This window comes from Ranitomeya variabilis, chromosome 2, assembly GCF_051348905.1.
Source record: "Ranitomeya variabilis isolate aRanVar5 chromosome 2, aRanVar5.hap1, whole genome shotgun sequence".
Classification (NCBI taxonomy): domain Eukaryota; kingdom Metazoa; phylum Chordata; class Amphibia; order Anura; family Dendrobatidae; genus Ranitomeya; species Ranitomeya variabilis.
This window is the reverse complement of record NC_135233.1, coordinates 614,186,827-614,211,213: the sequence shown is the minus strand read 5'-3', so window position 1 is coordinate 614,211,213 and position 24,387 is coordinate 614,186,827. Positions and strand designations below refer to the sequence as shown.

Below are 24,387 nucleotides of genomic sequence, written 5' to 3'. Positions count from 1 at the left end.
CCTATACACCTCCCTCTGTCCCCTATACACCTCCCCCTGTCCCCTATACACCTCCCTCTGGTGTCCCCTATACACCTCCCCCCTGTCCCCTATACTCCTCCCCCCCAGAGCCCCCTATACATCTGCACCCCCAATTTTCCACATATAGAGCCAGGACCTGCAGGCAGCAAACTAAAGTCCTTTGGCAGCTGCACAGCCCACCTGCTGCCCCAGGCATTGAGGTGCTGCAGCATCTGAGTGCACCCCAGCATGACAGCGTAGGGGGGACGTTAACCCCTTTAGAGCCGGAGGACGAGGCGCAGACAGAGAAGGGGCAGCTCTGTGTGTGATGGGGAGTTAGAGGCGCATGCGCGCTGCCTTCTCATTTCAGCCTCATCCTAAATAAGCCTCATTGTTGGCAACTCTTCCTCCGCGCTGAGCCCACCCGGCCGAGCTCCGGCCCCCAGACCCTGCCGGCAGCATGGAGCCCCTGCCCCAGTCCCCCGGGCACAGCTGAGACCCCCGGACAGAGCCGGCAGGAGCTCCTGATGGATTGCGGAGCTGCTGAGCAGCCTTGTGTATTGCTGCAGCTCTCCGGGAGAGGAGCCCACCACAGACCCCCAGCCTGCTCAGGGGGGCAACTTCCCCTGGGGTCCTGGCATGCTGAGGGCTCTGACCCCAGAAAGCTCCTGATCCTGTGCCTGCTGTGGACCCCCATCAGTGGGAGTGTGATGGGAAGACCCCTCAGATTGGATTGGTGAGCTGTCATCGGGCAGAAGAGCCAGCAGCTTCATCAGGATTAACCCTCCTCATCCTCACCATGATCCTGGAGAAAGTCTACTTCATCCTAGAAGGTAAGGGCTGTGGGGTCCCGCGGTGCCCCCATTATTAGGCGGTGCAGTATGTAGATCATTGCCATTACTACTGCTCCACAAGTTCCAGCACAGAGCCCACTGTGCCACCTCCTGCCCACTGTGCCACCTCCTGCCTGCAGTCACCATGCCTCAGCTCTGAGAGCCGGAGACCCCCGCGGACTCCATAGCCCTCTATTACTACTCCCTTGTCAACAAGCAGCAGAGGCTGGTGGTCCTGTGCTGCCCCCTAGTGGAGCAGGCTGGCGTGTCCTGCTGGAGGGCTGATACCTACAGATACATGTATTTACAAGCAATCTCCTCCAGAGGTTTTCTTTTTGCAAATGCAATGTTTCTCCGGAGCCCACAGGGTAATGGCTGCCCCTCGTGTTTGGTCACAAGTGGAGCACTGAGTGTGCAGATCATGGGCGACGGTGATTGACGGCATTCCTAGAAGTCATCGGTCACAGTGGGCACCATGACCCACTCTGCCATTACCAGGAGTATAGTGGGCATGGGGGTCCGGGTCTGCGGTTAGTGTTCAGAACAGAACTGTGGGCAGACGGACATCACGGGGTTGTGGGCTCCGCTCGGATCCTCTCGTCTGTTAGTGGGACTGGTACCAGTCTGCTACTGGTTGTGCATTGCTGCCTGGCACCAAGTGTCACCGGACGGCACCGACATTACTGTGGACGTCTCTAATCCAGAAGATTTGCCGTCATCCAGGGTGAAATTGTGTCCAGCGGCTCAAATAAAGTCAGATCCGTATTCTATAGGACTGTGTGACACGCTGTAACCAGTCACGTATGTGTGTGACACGCTGTACCAGTCACGTATGTGTGTGACACGCTGTAACCAGTCACGTATGTGTGTGACACGCTGTAACCAGTCACCTGTGTGTGTGACACGCTGTAACCAGTCACGTATGTGTGTGTGACACGCTGTAACCAGTCACATATGTGTGTGACACGCTGTAACCAGTCACGTATGTGTGTGACATGCTGTAACCAGTCACCTGTGTGTGTGACATGCTGTAACCAGTCACGTATGTGTGTGACACGCTGTAACCAGTCACCTGTGTGTGTGACACGCTGTAACCAGTCACGTATGTGTGTGACATGCTGTAACCAGTCACGTATGTGTGTGACATGCTGTAACCAGTCACGTATGTGTGTGACACGCTGTAACCAGTCACGTATGTGTGTGACACGCTGTAACCAGTCACGTATGTGTGTGACACGCTGTAACCAGTCACCTGTGTGTGTGACACGCTGTAACCAGTCACCCGTGTGTGACACGCTGTAACCAGTCACCTGTGTGTGTGACACGCTGTTACCAGTCACGTATGTATGTGTGACACGCTGTAACCAGTCACCTGTGTGTGTGACACGCTGTAACCAGTCACCCGTGTGTGACACGCTGTAACCAGTCACGTATGTGTGTGACACGCTGTAACCAGTCACGTATGTGTGTGACACGCTGTAACCAGTCACATATGTGTGTCACACGCTGTAACCAGTCACGTATGTGTGTGACACGCTGTAACCAGTCACCTGTGTGTGTGACACGCTGTTACCAGTCACGTATGTATGTGTGACACGCTGTAACCAGTCACCTGTGTGTGTGACACGCTGTAACCAGTCACCTGTGTGTGTGACACGCTGTAACCAGTCACCTGTGTGTGTGACACGCTGTAACCAGTCACCCGTGTGTGACACGCTGTAACCAGTCACGTATGTGTGTGACACGCTGTAACCAGTCACGTATGTGTGTGACACGCTGTAACCAGTCACGTATGTGTGTGACACGCTGTAACCAGTCACGTATGTGTGTGACACGCTGTAACCAGTCACCTGTGTGTGTGACACGCTGTAACCAGTCACGTATGTGTGTGACACGCTGTAACCAGTCACGTATGTGTGTGACATGCTGTAACCAGTCACGTATGTATGTGTGACACGCTGTAACCAGTCACCTGTGTGTGAGACACGCTGTAACCAGTCACCCGTGTGTGACACGCTGTAACCAGTCACGTATGTGTGTGACACGCTGTAACCAGTCACGTATGTGTGTGACACGCTGTAACCAGTCACCCGTGTGTGACACGCTGTAACCAGTCACGTATGTGTGTGACACGCTGTTACCAGTCACGTATGTATGTGTGACACGCTGTAACCAGTCACCTGTGTGTGTGACACGCTGTAACCAGTCACCCGTGTGTGACACGCTGTAACCAGTCACGTATGTGTGTGACACGCTGTAACCAGTCACGTATGTGTGTTACACGCTGTAACCAGTCACCTGTGTGTGTGACACGCTGTAACCAGTCACCCGTGTGTGACACGCTGTAACCAGTCACGTATGTGTGTGACACGCTGTAACCAGTCACGTATGCGTGTTACACGCTGTAACCAGTCACCTGTGTGTGTGACACGCTGTAACCAGTCACCCGTGTGTGACACGCTGTAACCAGTCACGTATGTGTGTCACACGCTGTAACCAGTCACGTATGTGTGTGACACGCTGTAACCAGTCACGTATGTGTGTCACACGCTGTAACCAGTCACGTATGTGTGTGACACGCTGTAACCAGTCACCTGTGTGTGTGACACGCTGTAACCAGTCACCTGTGTGTGTGACACGCTGTTACCAGTCACGTATGTATGTGTGACACGCTGTAACCAGTCACCTGTGTACGAGACATGCTGTAACCAGTCACCTGTGTGTACAATGCACTGGTCACATCCAGGTTGATTGTTCACAATGTATCACATTGGAGGTGACAAATAACAATCAACACATTCTATACCCCCCTTCCCTCTTCCCAAGTGAAACATTATAACCAGTCACCTCTAATGTGATACTTTGCAGCCAGTCCCCCCCAGATTTGATACTTTGCAGCCAGTCCCCCCCAGATTTGATACTTTGCAGCCAGTCCCCCCCAGATTTGATACTTTGCAGCCAGTCCCCCCCAGATTTGATACTTTGCAGCCAGTTCCCCCCTAGATTTGATACTTTGCAGCCAGTTCCCCCCTAGATTTGATACTTTGCAGCCAGTCGCCCCCCTAGATTTGATACTTTCCAGCCAGTCCCCCCAGATGTGATAATTTGCAGCCGGTCCCCCCCAGATGTGATACTTTGCAGCCAGTCCCCCCCAGATGTGATACTTTGCAGCCAGTCCCCCCCAGATGTGATACGTTGCAGCCAGTTCCCCCCTAGATTTGATACTTTGCAGCCAGTCCCCCCTAGATGTGATAATTTGCAGCCGGTCCCCCCCTTGATGTGATACTTTGCAGCCCGTCTCCCCTGTCATATCCCTCCATGTTCCTGTAGTTTATGCTCTGGATTTCATATGCTTCCTAGAGATGCACATTACTCCAGTCGCTTCTTCTCGTACTCCAGATACATTGATGATCAGGAGCGGACGCAGGTTTGCGCCATCTCATTATAATAGATGTGTATCCCTCTTCTACCAGTAGGCAGTTTGCTGCTCTTCACCTCTGGTTGAACTACAAGGTCCAGTCCAGCATGGACTCACCTCCCAGGTGCACGGTGGATAGAATCACTCTATCTCCGATCAATCTACCGTTCTCCAGCGCCTCTCAGATTTACATAATTGGACACTGAATGATCCAATCACTTGCCCCGGCTCGTGTGCTCTCTTTGTGCGTGGTCCATTTGGCACATGGGCTTTGTACGGACAGAAAATCCAGACCCCCGAGTTAATGTCTGCTCTTAGAGGGGGCTTTGATATAATTACAATGGCTCCTGTGGAGGTAGGAATCGCCGTACAAGTAACAGCGACAAATTTAGGACATTAGTCCTAAAAATGGGTCATTCTGGCAGTGTGATTGGCCGTTATATGGGTGATGAGCCAGCGAGCGCGCATTGTGGGCTACACACCCAGAGAATATTTCTATAGGGCAGGGGACCCCAACCAGTAGCTCGGGAGCCACATGTGGCTCGTAGTCTCATGAATTGTGGCTCGCGGCTGTCTGCCAACTTGGTGCATTAGCTACAGATTTAGTAAACTGGTATGAAGAGCACATCTCAAAATGGTGAACTTTGTGAGTAGTCCTACAGAGAAGAGCAGACCTGGGTACACATCTACTGGTCTTGGGGGTTTAGAGATAATTTAAGTATGGTGTGCTGGAGACAGGATGATACTACCGGTCAGAGGAGGTGCTTGAAGATGGATGTGACTTTGTTGGGAGTGCGTGATGGGAGAATGCTGAATGTGGTGGGGTGTGGTGGGAACCCCTGGATCTTGGTATACTGCTTCTGGTTGATTTGTGTGGAAAAGCTATGCTTATCATTATACCCTTAGGCCGGCTTCCCATTGCGTTAATGCAGTCCGTTCAACGCATAGCGTTCGCGCACGCCATCGCGTTATGCTATACCGCTAGCGCAGATGATTCATCTGCGCTAGCCGTGACGGACCCGGAAACGAATGACGGCACATCGCTAGCGCATGCCAAGTATGGCATGCATTGGCGATGCGGCCGACAATAGGGGTTAATGGCAGCGTTAACGGACTGCGTTACACAGAGTTATGCCGTGGTGTAACGCAGTCCGTCTAACGGACTGCATTAATGCAATAGGAACCCGGCCTTAATGGGGGCTTTGGTTGCCACTACTGTGAGGGGGGCAGTAGCTGGATGTGACTCACGACCCTCTTGCAAAGCAGAATGTGGCTCTCAAGGTCAGAAAGGTTGGGGACCACTGCTATAGGGGATGTATAGGGAGCCTTCAGTTTCCGCCTCAGGCAGTGAAAGGCTCATGGAGGATTTTTTTTCCCATTCTGCGGGGACAGAAGAAGAACGTCTGCAGATCCCTAGAGAGGGGAACAATGGAATAATCTCCACCGATGGGGGCTGTAAACGAGAACACGCGGCGGGTATCATCTAACCTAATACAGTCATGTTCTTCTATAAGGCTCGGAATTAATCTGATACAACACTACAATTCCCAGCAAGCTGGAGAGCCACACAGCTATGAGTAAGGGAGTATATTGGGGGGTTGCATTATGGATACTTCTCTTACGCTGATCACCCCCTTTACAGGTGGAAGATATGAAGATAATAAAGGGGGGATTGATCTGTTGATGGCCGCTGGGCTGCTGCAAGATCCCGCTGCTCGCACGCTTGTGCCATTTGCAGAGTCCAGGCTGCCGTCAGTGTCCCCCCCTATTCTGATGATGGTCGTAAGGGGCTAACTTCTTTTATTCACTGTTCCTGTAATATTTTTATGATCCTGTTTGTTAAAAAAGTGCCTCAAACCCCAAAAAGTGATGGTCTGTCGTTAGGGGTAGGGAATGCTCCTATAGGGTGCATTACAGCATTGCCCCCCCCCCCCCCCCCCCCCCCCCCGTGCAGGTCCCCTGGATGCAGGGACAGGTGGGATTTATTCCTTAGTTCTCTTTTTCTTTTTTTTTTTTTCCCCAAAGTCCCATCTTGCAAATTTCTAGTCCACGGTCGTCCATCTGCTTTAATGCGCTAAGTCTACGAGTGTCCTCACAGCATCTGGAAAAACTCCGGTTCCAAAATCTAATCTCGCTCCCTGCTCGATCCGGGGGATAAGAAACAGCGAAAATGTGAGCTTTGTCCTATCGCTTGGCTGGCCAAACTGGGATGGATTATTATGTCTCTAGGGTAAATCAGCCAGATCATTGCAGACTTTAATGCTGCGGCCTCAAACTACACTTAAAGGGTGTCCTGTTCCGGTTTACAGTATATATATCGGAGGACGATCTGCATAATGAAGAGGAGTCACTTTGTATGTAGATTACTCATCATGGGCAGCGCGGTAATTGTCTTCTGTCAGTTGTAAAAAGACCAGAATGAAAATCCTAAAGCTTTGTGCCAAATTTTAGATCAGCGAGGGCCCGACTGCAAAGTGAGTGAAGACCCCGGAGTCTCATGCACATGTTGCTTCTTTTTTCCGTGCGGCGTCGATTCTTCCAGAGGTTTTCTGCAGATTTCAAAACCGTAAGGTAAAAAAAGCAACTTTTTTTTATCCAGCGTTTTTTCTGTCTGGATGCAGAAATTTTTGCTGCAAATCCTTAAAATATGTGCAGACCCCGAGACCACAACATGTCTCTACACGGAAGACCCCAGTCCCGGGCTCTGAAGCTGCAGCTTCATACAATTCTATGGAATATGGAAACATTAGCCTTTTTTGCGGGTCCTAGTGGTTGGACCCCCGCCCGTAGTTTCTGATATCTGAGGGGCGTTATGGCAGCTGCGCAGTGTTACAATGTGTCCACAGACATGAATGCCGCCATTGTCCATCACCGACCAACTTCCTGTGGCCAAATACAAGGGGTAAGTCCTCGGGAAGCCGGAGAGCACAATTAACCATTGTGAAGCCAGAGTCCTGAAAATCACTGACTGTTTCCCCTGATGCAGGCGACCAGCTGTGCTGCAGATTCTTGTGGTCGTGTCAGTGACGGCGGTCTATTGAGGACCACCTAATGAGGAGTCTGCGGGTCCTCAGCCCTGGAGGCTGTGATATGATCAATGACTTATCCCCCTGAAGAACACGATTGACCACCTCTTTGCCTCTGAAGTGGCTGATACCGGGGAACAATACCTGGCAATCACCCGCACAACACAAGATAAATTATTAAAGGGACGGCGTTATACAGAACTATTGCAAAAAAGGCAACTCCATAATAAGGTGGGGTCTTCTGTAATAACCTGCAAGGGGGGAGGGGCGACGATGTCCGGAGAACGTAAGATTATTACACAGCGAGAGACGACTGACTTAAAGATGAGACCTGAGAGCGATGAAAATATATGGACGTAAGCCCGGACCCCTGAGAGAACGCGTCCCATCGTTACAGCCCCCCATCAGTGGATCAGGGGCATTAGAGAGTAGGCGCACCTGGAACGGGGCAAGTACCCCAAACAGGGGAATTAGTTGTGGGCCCACCCGGAGCAGGGGCATTAGTTGTGGGCCCACCCGGAGCAGGGGCATTAGTTGTGGGTCCACCCGGAGCAGGGGCATTAGTTGTGGGCCCACCCGGAGAAGGGGCATTAGTTGTGGGTCCTCCCGGAGCAGGGGCATTAGTTGTGGGCCCACCTGGAGAAGGGGCATTAGTGGTGGGCCCACGCGGAGCAGGGGAACTAGTGCTGGGCGCACCTGGAGCAGGGACATTAGTGGTGGGCGCACGAGGAGGGTATGTTCATCCGAGCAGGTGGGAAGCAGCTGTGGTGATTTGGGGAGATTTGTGCCCGCAATTATGAAGAAGGATGATATAACAGTTGAAGGAAAGGCTGAATATAATCCCAGCCCCCGGGGGCCAAAGACAGAAGAGAGCGCAGCACAATCCCACCTGCTGTACAGGTAGAATTTGCCCTTTCACCTCCAGGTTGCACCAATACTATGTCTGTCTCTGCAATGACCTATCATGAACATGCTGCTACATATAGTTCCCAAGCACATGCACAGGATATTGATAAACCCTCGTCCAGGCAGATCTCCAATGTCAGGGACGAATCGGAGCAGTGGTGGCTCATCCTCTGCCATTAGGTCCCACCATGACACTGACCCAGCGGTGAGAGGGCGCTCGCTGGTCCATGTGTAACCAGTCTGCCCGGGAGTGATGCCCGATACATCATGTTACATCACATTGTATGCTCCAGTCACACCCAAAGCTGCATTTACTATTCTGCTGTGTATGTACAGTCCAAAGGCAGACATGTGACCTAACAACTTCGGGTGGCTACATTTATCGTATATCTCCCATGCACTATCTGATCAGCTGAACGTTAACATGTTCTCATTGTGGACAGAAGATTAAGCCACTGCATAACATTCTATGTGGTGGATTATCTCCCCTGAGAACATGGGATAGGGCATATTGAAATGTAACATGTCCGCTCCTCCTTTCTTATTACACCTGCTGTTAGGGAAGATGGCGGCACCCCAATGTACAATAGATGGTCAGCCGATCAAACTACAATCATCCAACCTTGTGTCTAATGTGTATAGGTGATAACTCAAGGATCGGTGAGGGTCTGACCGCTGGGACCTGGACTTTTATTCCGCACCCTGACCGTCTGACCGCACTTTTATCCTGAAGAGATGCGCATGCCTGACCAACGATCCATTTGTTCTTTATGGGGCTGCCGGAAAAAGCAGAGTACAGCGCTCGGAGGACCCATCTACCTTCACTGGAAAACCCCTTTAAGTAAGATATAGCTGCCAGCTGAGGTCAGGTATTGTGCTCCAGGTTAGGAAAAGGAGCAGAATTGTGAGTGCAGCTCTGGGTGCGACTGGAATCCTGTTTAGGAAAGGAGCAGAATTGCAAGTGCAGCTCTGGGTGCGACTGGAATCCTGTTTAGGAAAGGAGCAGAATTGCAAGTGCTGCTCTGGGTGTAACTGGAATCCTTTTTAGGAAAAGGAGCAGAATTGCGAGTGCAGCTCTGGGTGCGATTGGAATCCTGTTTAGAGAAAGGAGCTGAATTGTGAGTGCAGCTCTGGGTGTAACTGGAATCCTGTTTAGGAAAAGGAGCAGAATTGTGAGTGCAGCTCTGAGTGTGACTGAAGTATCAGACATGATGTAATCCAGGATCAGTAAAGACCCGGCAGAATAACTGATTACACTGTGAAATGTGACACCATTCTTCAGAGGGGGCAGCGGAGGAAAACTCCCCAGTAATTAATTCTGTATTTTACCATCGGCATAAAAGCCTGTAATAATATAATTTGTGCAGCTGATGCCGGTAACGTGATCCGGGATTATAATTGCTGTTTTCAGATCGGGACCTCGCTGTAAATTGTCTTTTTTAATTTCCATTGATTGAAAGTTTGAATCCAATTAAAGGTTGTGGAGTGAAGCGGCGTCATTAATTCCCATTACCTGCCGCCATTGTTTCTCAAATGATTAAAATGCAAAAATGTAGAAGCAGCGGCGACGGATTCTGCCCACGCGTTCCTGCCGCGGCCATCAGGTGGCAAATCGGCACAAAGGGATGGAAAACGCAAAGTGCAGACCCCCACACGACCATTGGGAGGTTCTGCAGCAGCTGGGGCATAGTATACAGGACATTGCCCCTGCTGCTAAACACAAACGCCTTATTAGTGCAGCGCCCCCATTCGTGGAGTCCGAGACTGTTGGCGAAGACTTACATCCCCAATCCTGCATCGCCACATAACTAGATGCTAAAAATGGACGGGGTGTTTTATGAGGGGTTCGTCTCGTGATATAGGAAGTAAGTCAAGGAGGGGCAGGGAACTGAAATAGACCCCTTCCCCATTTAGTGATATTTTGTGCCCTACAGACCTTTAATTGAATTTCTCTAGGTACAGATTTATAGATCTTTATAGCGGTCATAAAGCCATTTTTCTAACAGAAAGCTCAATATTTGCAATGTCGGCCACTAGAGGGAGTTCTGGAGCTTACTGCATACTGTGCAATACATTGAATGGTAACTCTGTTGGCAGTCAACTTCTGAGCTCCCTCTAGTGGTGGCTGCAGGCAGATATTTTCCCTCCAGTTTATGGCTGCTCCGATCACTTTTTGGGTTATTTGCATAATAAAATATTTGGTGCATTTTTTTCTCTAAACAGTCGATCCTTGGGTGTTGTGACATCACTAGTCCAAACCCTACAGTTTATGTTGGGAAATCCCCATCCGCACCCTCTGGAGGGGAGTCCGGTGCTCAGGTCCTGTTGTAATGTGATCAGTGTGCGCCGTGGATCCACTCCATCATCGGGTGCTGATCTAGCCAATGACTCGGGTGACATTTCCCCGACACGTCGCCGCCTCTACAATAGTCTTCCAGATTTGTTTTTAGTGAAAAATAGAGTGACATTTACTGTTCTCCTGGCGCATAATAAAATAAATGAAGACTAAGTCCTAATCACCGAGGGCAGAAATCAATAAGTCCCTGTCTGAGACAAGCGCAGCGCCGGCAATTAACCCTCCCCTGTGCGGCATCCAGCAACAGACTGACGCACGAGGCTGCAGAAGTCAATGTGTGACCTGCAACCCATCAATCTACATCAACCTGTAACACTACAACTCCCAGCATTCACTGCTTGGAGATCTTAGATCTAACTTTTGGATCTGAGCTGGACAGTTACAATAGAAGATGTAGGGATTAATAAAAATCCAAGGAATCAAAAGCAAAACAAAAAATAAAACAAAATAATCTCTTCTGGGCACAAAGGGATCACAGCTAATAAACAGCTAATTCATCAGTAGATGCCAGTGCGGGTTCACCCTGCAGATTACAGTCCTTTCTCCCCAAGTAAACTTCATACATGGAAGAGGCCGATCCCCCTTCCCCCCAGACTGTGTATCCCCTTCAGCAGCTTCCACGTCAAACAGAAGTGTTCAACTCCGGGCACAGTTCAGACTGCACCTTCCACACGGTTCTCTGCATCTCCAGCACACAGACTGCTTCGCTTTCCAAGCTGACCCATGCAGTCCATTCATAAAGACCCCAGCACGTCCCTCTCTCAACTACAGCTCACATTTTGGCTGTTCACTCACCAGCTCCAGCACACAGACTGCTCAGCTTTCCTAGCCAACATGTGCAGTCTCTATTCATACGGACCCCAGCACGTTCCTCTCAGCTATAGCTCACATTTTGGCTGGTCACTTACCAGCTCCAGCACACAGACTGCTCAGCTTTCCTAGCTGACCCCCAGCACGTCCCTCTCTCAGCTATAGCTCACATTTTGGCTGGTCACTCACCAGCTCCAGCACACAGACTGCTCAGCTTTCCTAGCCGACCCGTGCAGTCTCCATTCATGCAAACCCCAGCATGTCTCTCTCTCTCTCAGCTACAGCTCACATTTTGGCTGGTCACTCACCAGCTGCACGATCGATGCTGCTCCATCCAGCACACTGACCCCTTTTGAGACCACAGGCTCTGGTTGTAGTAAAAAGCCAGGCAGGTGCATCTTAACAAATCCTGGAGAACTCAGACTTAACCCTGTCCTTTCTGGCTCTGCTACAAAGATTTTTCACCAATTATTTACATCTAAAATTTAAAAAAATAAATGAAGAGAGAAGTCTTAATTAGAAATGTACTGTTCTATGTATACAGCTCTCATGAAGAACGATGCAACTCCAGAGAAGAGCAATTCAATTTGCGCTATCCCGGTCCAGTGTCTGGTGCTCACTTCTGTGCCTGGCATCCTTGGCCCCCATGACGCTTGATGCTCAACTGTTGCCCAGGATGCCAGATGCAGAACTGGTCCATGGTTTATTGCAGCAGCACAGAGTGTTTTAGCAGAGTAACTCTCTGGTCTGGCTCATAGAGGGGGTCCTGATATGTTATATGGACATGGGATTGTGCTCATAATCAACACAGCTGGTTTGTTTGACCCCTGGCTCACTTATGGTTGAGGTGCCTGCCAAGATGGCATCTCAAGGGCAGAAGAATGGGCATCTGAGGACATACAGTGCAGCAGCACAACGGAGGGTGCCAGGAGCACGGCGGAGGGTGCCAGGAGCACGGCGGAGGGCCCCAGCAGCAAGGCGCAGGGCCCCAGCAGCGCGGCACAGGGCCCAAGCAGCAGGACGGAGGGCGCCAGTAGCACGGCAGAGGGCCCCAGCAGCACCCCACAGATTTCCGCTAGACCCTTTTAAATCAAGCTCTGGTAGAACGACACAGTAACGATTAAGAAACACTACAATTAGCTAACGATCGGGCCGAACGCTGAGCCGCACAGCGGAGTCTCACCGTGAAATTGCTTTGGCCATAATTTCCCTGATCTTTACTGGACCGGCCCCGAAGCTTTTACACTTGATTTATCCCCGACCCGTAAAAAATCACTAAAAAGCAATAAAACACCAGAAATTTATTACAATCCTATAAGTAGCGGAACACAAACTCTTCTGGTCAATATCCAGCAATATCCATCCCTCTAATGAGCGCGGCCTGAAACAAGCGCCGGATCAAAGAAATGGGGAAAAAGCGCTAAATAAAGCGCCGGAGGCGGAAACCAGACATCAGGAGTACAGTACGTCCTGAGAGGGAGACCTGTGTCCTGGCACCATGAGGCTTAGATGCACGGCTCAGACAGTACCACATAGGATAGCATTAGATGCACGGCTCAGCAGACAGTATCACACAGGATAGGATTAGATGCACGGCTCAGCAGACAGTATCACACAGGATAGGATTAGATGCACGGCTCAGGAGTCAGTATCACACAGGATAGCATTAGATGCACGGCTCAGCAGACAGTATCACACAGGATAGGATTAGATGCACGGCTCAGCAGTCAGTATCACACAGGTTAGGATTAGATACATGGCTCAGCAGTCAGTATCACACAGAATATCATTAGATACACGGCTCAGCAGACAGTATCACACAGGATAGGATTAGATACACGGCTCAGCAGTCAGTATCACACAGGATAGGATTGGATATACGGCTCAGCAGACAGTATCACACAGGATAGGATTAGATACATGGCTCAGCAGACGGTATCACATAGGATAGGATTAGATACACGGCTCAGCAGTCAGTATCACGCAGAATATCATTAGATACACGGCTCAGCAGTCAGTATCACAGGATAGGATTGGATATACGGCTCAGCAGACAGTATCACACAGGATAGGATTGGATATACGGCTCAGCAGTCAGTATCACACAGGATAGGATTAGATACACAGCTCAGCAGACAGTATCACACAGGATAGGATTGGATATACGGCTCAGCAGACAGTATCACACAGGATAGGATTAGATACATGGCTCAGCAGACGGTATCACATAGGATAGGATTAGATACACGGCTCAGCAGTCAGTATCACGCAGAATATCATTAGATACACGGCTCAGCAGACAGTATCACACAGGATAGGATTAGATACACGGCTCAGCAGACAGTATCGCACAGAATTGGATAAGATACACAGCACAGCAGACAGTATCACGCAGGATAGAATAAGATGCACGGCTCAACAGTCAGCATCACACAGGATAGGATTAGATACACAGGTCCTAGTCCTGTAATGTCTCACTGTGTGATACCGGAGGGCTCCTCCTGCCGCCATTATACAATCCTTGGTGACTAATCACAGTGGAAATTAGTACGGTAATTTATTAATCTTGATTTTTTTTTTTGACTGGTTGCAGTCACTTGCTCTGAGACACGCTGCTGCTGATCGATGGGTGATAATTGCTGTCTGCACGGAGGGGATCTGGTAATATTAACACATGCCTGTATGCTGCAGTATGATAAGCACTGTGGGGCTCCAGGGCTGCGTTCAAGCATTGCTGTTTTGGTATCAGCTGTAGGACGGATTCAGCTCTGTCTGTAGGATCTCTGTTTGCCGTCAGTGAAATGAAACAAATCTGAAAATGCTTTGTGCTTATTGATCGGCAGCAAGCGGAGCTGGTGGAAACTTGGCAGAATTGTCCCTTTATCGGCATGAATGGCGACACTAGTCCCTGCTGCAGCGATGGCTCGTGCCCGGCCGTCAGCTCCTCTACAAATCTCCCGTCATTGCCTCTTGTCTGTGATTAATACTCACCTGCCTCCTCTCCCTCCTGACAGTGCTGCTGATCACCATCCTGGTGGTGGAGGGGATCGCGGTGGCTCAGCGCACACAAGGTAAGGATGCAACAGGCGCTCGCTGACGGCACGCTGCTGTGCAAAAATTGATTTGCCATTTTAACAAGTAGTGCGCACATCCAACAGTGTGAGAGCGGATTAGATTGTAATAATAATGGCCGCAGTGATTACTCCGACAACTGAGAATGAAACGCTGGGAAATGCAGGACAGCGAATGGCCTCTGATTGTGTGTGTGTGTGTGTGTGTGTGTGTGTGTGTGTGTGTGTGTATATATAAATATATATGTTTGTTTACAGCCATGGCCTGAAGTGTCAACACCCTTGAAATTGTTCCAGAACGAAGTATTTCTCCCAGAAAATTATTTCAATTACGTGTTTTGTTATACACAGGTTTATTTCCCTTGTGTGTATTGGAACAACACAAAAAAACAAAGGGAAAAAAGGCAAATTGGACATAATTTCACACAAAACACCAAAAATGGCCTGGACAAAATTGTGAGCAACCAAACAACATTGTTTCCAGCATGTGATGCTCGTTCACACTCACCTGTGGCAAGTAACAGGTGTGGGCAATATGAAAATCCTATGTGAAACCAGATAAAAAAAGGGAAGCAGTTGACTCCATCTTTGCATTGTATGTGTCACACTAAGAATGGAGAACAAAAAGAGAAGAGAACTGTCTGAGGACTTGAGATCCAAAATTGTTGAAAAGTATCAACAATCTCAAAGTTACAAGTCCATCTCCAGAGATCTTGATGTTCCTTCGTCCACAGTGTGCAACATAATCAAGATAGTCCTGATGGTGGATAAGCTGCCCCAATCAAGGTCTAAAGAAATCCAAGCTGTCGTACAGGCTCAGGGTGCATCAGCGTCAGTGCGAACTATCCGTCCACATGTGAATGAAGTGAAACGCTACATCAGGAGACCCTGGAGGACCTCCCTCCTGACACCGAGACATAAAAAAAGCTAGACTGCAGTTTGACTTGACATGTCGCTCTCTGCAAGAGGAAACGTTACCCCTTGGATCGGGGTTGGACTCACCTCACCCAGCCAACCCAGATCTCACACTGTGCATCGATGGGGGCAGTATTCAGAAACAGTGTCTGCAAATTGATATTTTGGTTTTGGCTTTATCATAAGTAATGTGTCAAGGCTTTTTAGAGGGTCGACATTGACTTTTAGTATTGCTACTTCCAATAGGTGGCACTATAGTTCTAGTCCTCTTCCTCTCTGAAGAGACAATGTACGTAAGGCACAATCCTTCTGGAAAAGCATCTTGTGGACAGATGAGACCAAGATTGGGCTTTTTGGTAAAGCACATCATTCTACTGTTTAAAGGGACACTGTCACCCCCTCCAGCCGTTATAAACTAAAAGAGCCACCTTGTGCAGCAGTAATGCTGCATTCTAACAAGGTGGCTCTTTTAGTTTTTGGTGCATGTATTCCCAAAATAAAGCATTTTATAACTTCTCCAAAATACCTGTCTTTCGCCAGGGAGGCAGGTCCTCACCCCCCTGCTTGAAACGCCACACTGCCGTCACTCAAATCTTCAGGGGCGCCGGGCACCGCCCTCTTCCACGCTGTTTTCGCATGAAATCCGGCACCTGCGCTGTGTAGTACTGTCTGGTGCAGGCGCAGTGAGCTCTGGCCGTCTGACCTCCGATGCACTCTTGCAGACTGCGCCTGCGTGGCCGCCCACCTTGGTAATCCCAGCCCCGCACTCTGCATAATGCATAACACACTGCGGGGCTGGGATTCACAAGGTGGGTGGCCGCACAGGCGCAGTCTGCAAGCCTGGCTGTGACGTCAGATGGCCAGAGCCCACTGCGCCTGCACCAGACAGTACTACACAGCGCAGGCGCCGGATTTCATGCGAAAACAGCGCGGAGGGGGCGGCGCCCCTGAAGATTTGAGTGACGGCAGTGTGGCGTTTCAAGCAGGGGGGTGAGGACCTGCCTCCCTGGCGAAAGACAGGTATTTTGGAGAAGTTATAAAACGCTTTATTTTGGGAATACATGCACCAAAAACTAAAAGAGCCACCTTGCTAGAATGCAGCATTACTGTTGCACAAGGTGGCTCTTTTAGTTTATAACGGCTGGAGGGGGTGACAGTGTCCCTTTAACGAATACGGAACGAGGCCTACAAAGAAAATAACACAGTACCTACAGTCAGATATGGTGGAGGTTCACAGATGTTTTGGGATTGTTTTTTTTGCCTCTGGCACTGGGGCCCTGACTGTGTGCATAGCATCATGAAATCGGAACATTACCCAAGGTTGTTGAGTGGCAATGTAGTGCCCAGTGTCAGAAAGCTGGGTTTGTGTCCTAGGTCATGGGTATTCCAGCAGGACAATGACCCCAAACATACTTCAGGGAGCCCCCAAAAATGGATGGAAACAAAGTACTGGAGAGCTCTGAAGTGGCAGCAATGAGTCCGGATCTAAATCCCATTGATCACCTGTGCAGAGATAAATGAGAGACCGCGAGAAGTTTGTAAAAGAAGAGTGCTCCAGAATTCCAGTTGAGAGGTGTAAGAAGCTTGATGATTTTTATAGGAAACGATTGATTATTTATTCCAAGGGGGGGTGCAACCAAATATTAAGTTGATGGGGCTAACAATTTTGTCCGGCCGATTTTGAGGGTTGTGTGTGAAATGATGACTAATTTGCCTTTTATTCTCTTTTTTTTTTGTTTTTCCAGTACACACTCTTCATTTTCTGCAACAATTTCAAACCTGGCAACACTTTCTGCTGTTAATGTATGTTTGTATGTATGTATGTATATATACAGTCATGACCAAAAGTGTTGGCTAAACTGTCACCCAAGACACTGACAGCTCAGCACACCCCAGCTTCTGATTGGACGGCTAAGCTGTCCATCACCACACCGACAGCTCAGCACACCCTAGCTTCTGAATGGAAGGCTGAGCTGTCCATCACCACACTGACAGCTAAGCCTGCCCCTGCTTCAGATTGGAGGGCAGAACTGACACTCACTGTGTCCGGACACACCAATAGGAGGAAAGGTGTGACAACTTTTGCTTCTCTTTTATATTGATCTGAGTCTTCATTTCTTTTTCTTTCAGATGGACAAAACATAGGAGCCAAACACATCCCGGTGACCCAGTGTGGCACCTGGGTACGAACCAGTAATGGAGGGCATTTCGCCTCCCCAAACTTTCCAAACACCTATCCCCCCAACAAGGAATGTGTCTACATCTTAGAAGGTTCGTACCCTCCCTAGATATAGGACTGACATACCTGGATTGCAAAAGTATTCACTCCTCTAACAGGTGGACAGATGTGTCTGGATAACAAAGGATGAATAAATAAATCCCCTCTGTTGCACAGAGAATTGGGGTCCGTGGGTTCTCTCCATACAATATAATGGGACTGAGGCCAGTTTGCAGTGGCCCCTCACTCCAGGGACCAGTAGCAGCGGTGCGCTCTGCTTCTGTGCTACGTGTTCCTAATAAATATGTCTAGAGGTTTCCACATTTGTCCTCTGGGGGACAAAACGTTCTGCCTTCTCCGCTCCCACGGGTGTTGTCCCCCCGGCTTTCCCTGCCCACCAACATTGCACATTTTCCATCCCCGGGGTGTACGGAATGAGGTAGACCTAGTGTCCAGTGCAGTATTGCTGCTGACGCTATAAAGTGCATCACGAGTTATTGCAAAAGCCGCCAATTGTTGCATTTCGTCATTTTCCCCTTAGCTGCTCCTCGCCAGAGAATCGAGCTGACCTTCGATGAGCCTTATCACATAGAGCCGTCCTTCGAGTGCCGCTTCGATCACTTAGAGGTCAGAGATGGCCCGTTTGGCTTCTCCCCGTTGATTGACCGATACTGTGGCATCAGGAGTCCACTGCCAATCCGATCCACTGGACGATTCATGTGGATAAAATTCACGTCGGACGAGGAGCTGGAAGGACTGGGCTTCAGAGCAAAGTATTCCTTCATCCCAGGTACGCCGCCCAATGCGGGGCTCGTATAACTGTCAGAGGGATCTGAGCAGTGGGAAACACCAGTAATCTGGAGAGGTCCCCATTTTCGGGTAGAAGTAGCCATAAGTCATCACTAGTGGTCGCTTTCTGCTTTTGATCACTGCAGGAATTTTTTTTTAAGTAATGGAAATGATCTGTCCTTACATTGACTTTCTCCTCAGCGTGTGCCTCTGCATAGCAGCCAGCTACAACAGGCAGAGCTGCAGTGTAAATCATGGCGGAGGGGCAGTATAGCCTTCTGATGAGACAGGAAGTAGTAAGAACACCATAATGTAGCAGTGCTAAAAGAAACAGCCAACACAAGATGATGACTAGCAATATAGAGCTGAGCAAAAACATTTGCAAGACTCGGGTCCAACAGCCATGGAGGTAGTAAGTCAGCACTGAACCAGATCCCAGCCAACCTCCTCCTGCCTACTTGAATCCTCGGAACCTTGAGCAATGTCAGGTAGACCCGGAGCAATGTCACGTAGACCTGACGCGATGTCACGTAGACAAGTGGCGATATAACATAGATCAGGAGCGATGTCACATAGACCTGGAGCGATGTCACGCCGATCAGGAACGATGTCACATAGACCTGGAGCAATGTCACGCAGACCTGGAGCAATGTCACGCAGACCTGAAGCAATGTCACGCAGACCTGGAGCAATGTCACGTAGACCTGATGCGATGTCACGTAGACATGTAGCGATGTAACATAGATCAGGAGCGATGTCACGCAGACCTGGAGCGATGTCACGCAGACCTGACGCGATGTCACGTAGACTCGGAGCGATGTCACGTAGACCTGACGCGATGTCATGTGGACCTGACGCGATGTCACGTGGACCTGACGCGATGTCACGTAGACCTGACGCGATGTCACGCTGATCAGGAGCGATGTCACGTGGACCTGACGCGATGCCACGCAGATCAGGAGCGATGTCACATAGACCTGGAGCAATGTCACGTAGACCTGGAGCGATGTCACGCAGACTTGGAGCGATGTCACGTACACCTGACGCGATGTCACGTAGACCTGACGCGATGTCACGTAGACTTGGAGCGATGTCACGTAGACCTGATGTGATGTCACGTAGACCTGACGCGATGTCACATAGACTTTAGACTTGGAGCGATGTCACGTAGACCTGACGCGATGTCACGTAGACCTGACGCGATGTCACGCAGACTTGGAGCGATGTCACGTAGACCTGACGAGATGTCACGTAGACCTGACGCGATGTCACATAGACTTTAGACTTGGAGCGATGTCATGCAGACCTGGAGCGATGTCATGCAGACCTGGAGCGATGTCACGTAGACTTGGAGCGATGTCTCGTAGGCTTGGAGCGATGTCACACAGACTTGGAGCGATGTCACGTAGACATGAAACGATGTCACGTAGACTTGGAGCGATGTCACGCAGACTTGGAGCATTGTCACGTAGACCTGGAGTGATGTCACGTAGACCTGAAGCGATGTCACGTAGACCTGGAGCGATGTCACGTAGACCTGGAGCGATGTCACGTAGACCTGGAGCGAAGTCTCGTAGACTTGGAGCGATGTCACGTAGACCTGGAGCGATGTCCGGCGTCTATTTTGCCAAAATGAAGCAATTGTCCTTGGCCTATTAATCAAAAGAGATACTGGGAATGCCAGGAGGAAGGAAGGAGGTTCGCTGCTCTCTAGTCCTGCAGCCAAGGACTACCAACATGACCACTGGACCAGGGTCCTTCAAATCTTTTTTGCTCAACCTGCATGTAATAATATGCACACACATATACATATATATATGGCATTCATTACAGTAGTAATAAAACATAACTTCTGTCTCTGCAGATCCAGATTTCAGCTATCTCGGAGGGATTCTCAATCCTATCCCAGGTCAGAGGTCACTGTGTTGCCCCTTTGTGGTCAGACCCTGGAACTTCTTCATGTCCCACTGACAATCCCCTCCTTTATCTTTACAGATTGTCAGTTTGAGTTGTCAGGACCCGATGGAATAATCCGCTCCAGCCAAGTGGAACAAGGGGATAAGCTAAAAGCGGGTCAGGCTGTAGACTGTATATGGACCATTAAAGCAACGCCAAAAGCCAAGGTCGGTAATGTGGGAGGCGGGGTGGGGGGGGCTGGTTAGGGTCCATTGGGGTGAAGATTTTAAAGGGGACTCAAAAAAAACTTTTCAAATATTTGCATATTTAAACTGAGAAACTAATTTATAATTTAATGGTTAACTTGGTTTTTACATACATCTTTCTAAAAAGTCTTCTACAAATATTTTCTACAAGCTAATCCTTCATATACATGGCCGGTCTGCAGATCTGTCACAGCTCTGCTACTGGTCCGACAGCTCAGTCTCTCAGTGTTAAAGAAAGTATCAGAGAGGGAAATGTATATATGAGAGAGGGAGCAAAGCATTTAAGTTATCAGGGAGGGTGGATCACTCAGGCTGTAGATAGGGAGGAAAGCGCTTGATCTGTCATGGAGGGGGGAAATAACTCAAGGAATGAAGGTGTAATCATATAAAAGTAATGTAAGCTTTCATTCCACGTGATTTACTGCACGGGACATGTCCACAGGAGCAGTAGAGGGCGCTGCTGTGATCATGAAGTGCAGCTCCGAACATGAAGTCGCCATTTTGATATGTAATTACTAATCGTGTCCTCCGTTTATCCAGATTTACTTGCGGTTTCTGGACTATCAGATGGAACACTCCAATGAATGCAAGAGGAATTTTGTGGCCGTGTATGATGGAAGCAGCTCGATAGAAAACCTAAAGGCCAAATTCTGCAGCACCGTGGCCAATGACGTCATGCTGCAAACTGGCACCGGGGTTGTACGGATGTGGGCGGATGAAGGGAGTCGTCTGAGCCGTTTCCGAATGCTCTTTACTTCCTTTGTGGAACGTGAGTTATTAGAATTAATGTCTGCTGGTCTCTTTCCAGATGCCCTACAGGCACACAGCCACAGCTTGGGTTAGCTGGGACTTGTTGTGCCATGCATGAGGTTATTTCTCGATTGTGACATTTTTTTTTTTATTTTACCTCCTTCCAGAAGTGTATAAATATATAGCAAAATCCAAGGTAAGGGTAACAACTACAGATTTCCCAATAAATTATTCAGATTTGATAAATTGTATTTTTCAGAGCCTCCACTAGAGGGAGCTCACTGCATGTAGCTGTGTACAGATAATAATGACTCATAGTGACCAGTGAGCTCCCCTTAGTGGATTTGTTTTTTGTTTTTTTTTCCAATATCAATGTAAGCAAAGGAAACAGTGGTGGCTCTCCTGGTTCTGTTAGTAAAAGTGTGCCCCTTATAGTTTCACTTGCAGATTATGTCATCTAATACAAGTCTGTGTCTGATTGCAACAGCTCCGTGTGGGGACGGCACGTTCTTCTGCCACAGTAACATGTGCATTAACAACTCCCTGGTCTGCAATGGAATCCAGAACTGTGCCTATCCCTGGGATGAAAATCACTGTAAAGGTGAGTGAGTCTGGCCCCTTACTAGAGCCCATCAATGTATTACACTGTCAGTGCCTGCTGGGACTTGTAGTTTTGCAACAATTGATTGCAGACCCCTGTCCTTTAGCATCCAGAATAAACTCATTGCATCTTGCAGAATCCCCCCCGAGCCTATAAATAACCTCCAAACTAATGGAAAGGATCACACAAACACAATAGAAGTCACAACCAGGAATGTCCAGAGGAGGCGAAGAAGAATCGCCTTGTCTCAGGGTTTATACACAAACATGACAAATATACGGTCCGGCAGGGAAAGGCTCCGCAAGATGCATGACCGCGCTGTGCAGCCATGACTGTTTGGATACAGCTCTGCGCTGCCACCTAGTGCTCACATTTAGATAATGAACTGGGAAAATAAAAAATATATATATTACTTTACGTGCAAAATGAGGTTTGGATAAAATGAGCCGTAAAATGCAGCAAATGTTTCGGCAATGTGCACCATCTAGTGTTTAATATGAGGTATGGCAGCGATGAGGCAGAGACCTCATGATACAGCTGTTACTTTCTGATGAAATATTGCATCCTATGACACTTTTGATACTTCTGCTTTTCTTTACAGAAAGGAAAGAATCGGGGCTGTTTGAGCAGATCACCAAGACCCATGGGACCATCATTGGGATCACCTCTGGGATTGTCTTGGTTCTTCTCATCATTTCCATCTTGGTGCAAGTCAAACAGCCTCGAAAGAAAATCATGGCCAGGAAGACGACTTTCAACAAAACCGGTTTCCAGGAGGTATTTGATCCCCCGCACTACGAACTCTTCTCCTTGAGGGACAAAGAGATTTCCGCAGACTTGGCCGACTTGTCGGAGGAACTGGAAAGCTACCAGAAGACCAGACGATCGTCCGCCACCTCCCGCTGCATTCACGACCACCACTGCGGGTCCCAGACCGCCACCCTGAAACAGAGCCGGACCAACCTAAGCTCCATGGATCTTCCGTTCCGCAACGACTTTGCCCAACCGCAGCCGATGAAAACGTTTAACAGTACGTTCAAGAAAAGCGCCTACGCGTACAAGCAGTCCCACGACTGTGCCGACAAAGGCATGGAAGACCGCGTCATGGAGGAAATCCCTTGCGAAATTTACGTCCGCGGCCGAGAAGATTGTGCTCAGGGTTCGATGTCCATTGACTTTTAATTGCCTCACAGATTTAAAAAAATAAAAAATAAAATCAGATTCCTTCTACTAAAGCGATACACATATATATTTTTGAGACAATCTGCGATAATCTTTGCATTTTCTAAGAGGCGACAATTCGAGGGACTACACGGAATTGTACATTACAGCTCTCTATTTTTTGAGCAGAACAAGGGACTGAGCGTTCTGCATGGTATCGGCTCTCCGTATTAATAGGGTTCTCCATGGACCGAGATGGCCGGGGGGAGGGGGACGGCATTATCACTCGGATCAGTATTGTCATGATTGATTTTTTGTATCCGTTTTTTGTTTTGTCTTGTTATTTTTTTTTTTTTGCCTTTTAAGTTTTTACACGAAATAGAAAATTTGTTACCTTCTGATACAAATGTTCTAGGATCATATATGGTGCTACCGGAGCGGGAAATAATAAAAGGAAAGAGCCTCGAAAGGGTCTACGAGTTGGAGATTACTTTGGTTTGCAGTTTTTTTTAGGTTACATATAAATAAAAAATGGCGCAACCAAATTCCATGGGAACCATACAGATCAGAAAGTGATAGGCTATGTTTTTATGACCTTCAGTCTAAGGACCTGTGCACATGGCACATACACACAGTCCATGCAGTTTTTGTTTCACAGACCCATAGGCACTCAATGTGCCGCCACGTGGTGCCTCTGTGCAGCACAGTATTGCAATTGTCTCCATAATACTGGTTTATTACAGTCAATGATACATTGTAACCAGTGCTGGACTGGCTGGCCAAGGGCCCACCAGTGACATTGACTCGGGTGGCCCACTGTTCAGCTACATGCAAATATCACATTGCCGTCATTCACAAATTTGCCTATGTTTCTACAGAATAATAACATGATAGTTCATTAAAATAATGTTGGGATGATGCCCTTTTATGTACAGAGTGAAAAAAATATATTGCATGGGGGCCCACCGGAGGATTCCCCTGTCGTCCAGTTGGCCAGTCCAAGCTTGATCATAACAAAGCCCCCACATACCACCATATATATCGATTTCTCCTTGTTTTGCAGAGGGGCTTTTGGACCCTTGAGTGTGACTGCTTCTTTAATCTTAAAGGCGTAGTCCAGTCTAAGTTCTCAAGTGAGTGCACGGACATTTTAAGGGGCACACAGTTGGCAGTGGTCCATAGTATTGATGCCTTTCCCCCAGGAAAATGATTATAAGCTGATTTGTATTAGTAGCTCAACAGCCCTATCATCAGTTTGCCTTGCCCACTGGGGTATTTTAGGGCATCAAACTAAATTTTGATCTGGGCCTCACCTATTAGTTTTAGGATTTGCCAGCCACCAACCATGATCCTTTTTAGTATATGTGCCAA

General features: G+C 48.7%; 1 protein-coding gene across 1 annotated transcript; it reads left to right on the top strand.

The window, feature by feature from the left end:
• The first annotated feature begins 218 nt into the window (after positions 1-218).
• NETO2 (neuropilin and tolloid like 2) lies at positions 219-23,501 on the top strand. Its single transcript, XM_077288736.1, has 9 exons — positions 219-833; positions 14,364-14,420; positions 17,466-17,606; positions 18,095-18,343; positions 20,207-20,251; positions 20,338-20,465; positions 21,045-21,273; positions 21,742-21,855; positions 22,457-23,501. Exons 1-9 carry the CDS (start codon positions 800-802, stop codon positions 23,035-23,037), a joined length of 1,578 nt encoding a protein of 525 aa, XP_077144851.1. The 5' UTR covers positions 219-799; the 3' UTR covers positions 23,038-23,501.
• Positions 23,502-24,387: the final 886 nt, after the last annotated feature.

What these genes read in the sequence shown, in the direction of transcription:
- NETO2 (XM_077288736.1), top strand. Translation starts at nt 800, where the DNA reads ATGATCCTGGAGAAAGTCTACTTCATCCTAGAAG. An exon ending in ATGTGTCTACATCTTAGAAG is followed by an intron (nt 17,607 to 18,094) that starts GTTCGTACCCTC and finishes TTTTCCCCTTAG; the next exon opens with CTGCTCCTCGCCAGAGAATC. An exon ending in AAGCAACGCCAAAAGCCAAG is followed by an intron (nt 20,466 to 21,044) that starts GTCGGTAATGTG and finishes CCGTTTATCCAG; the next exon opens with ATTTACTTGCGGTTTCTGGA.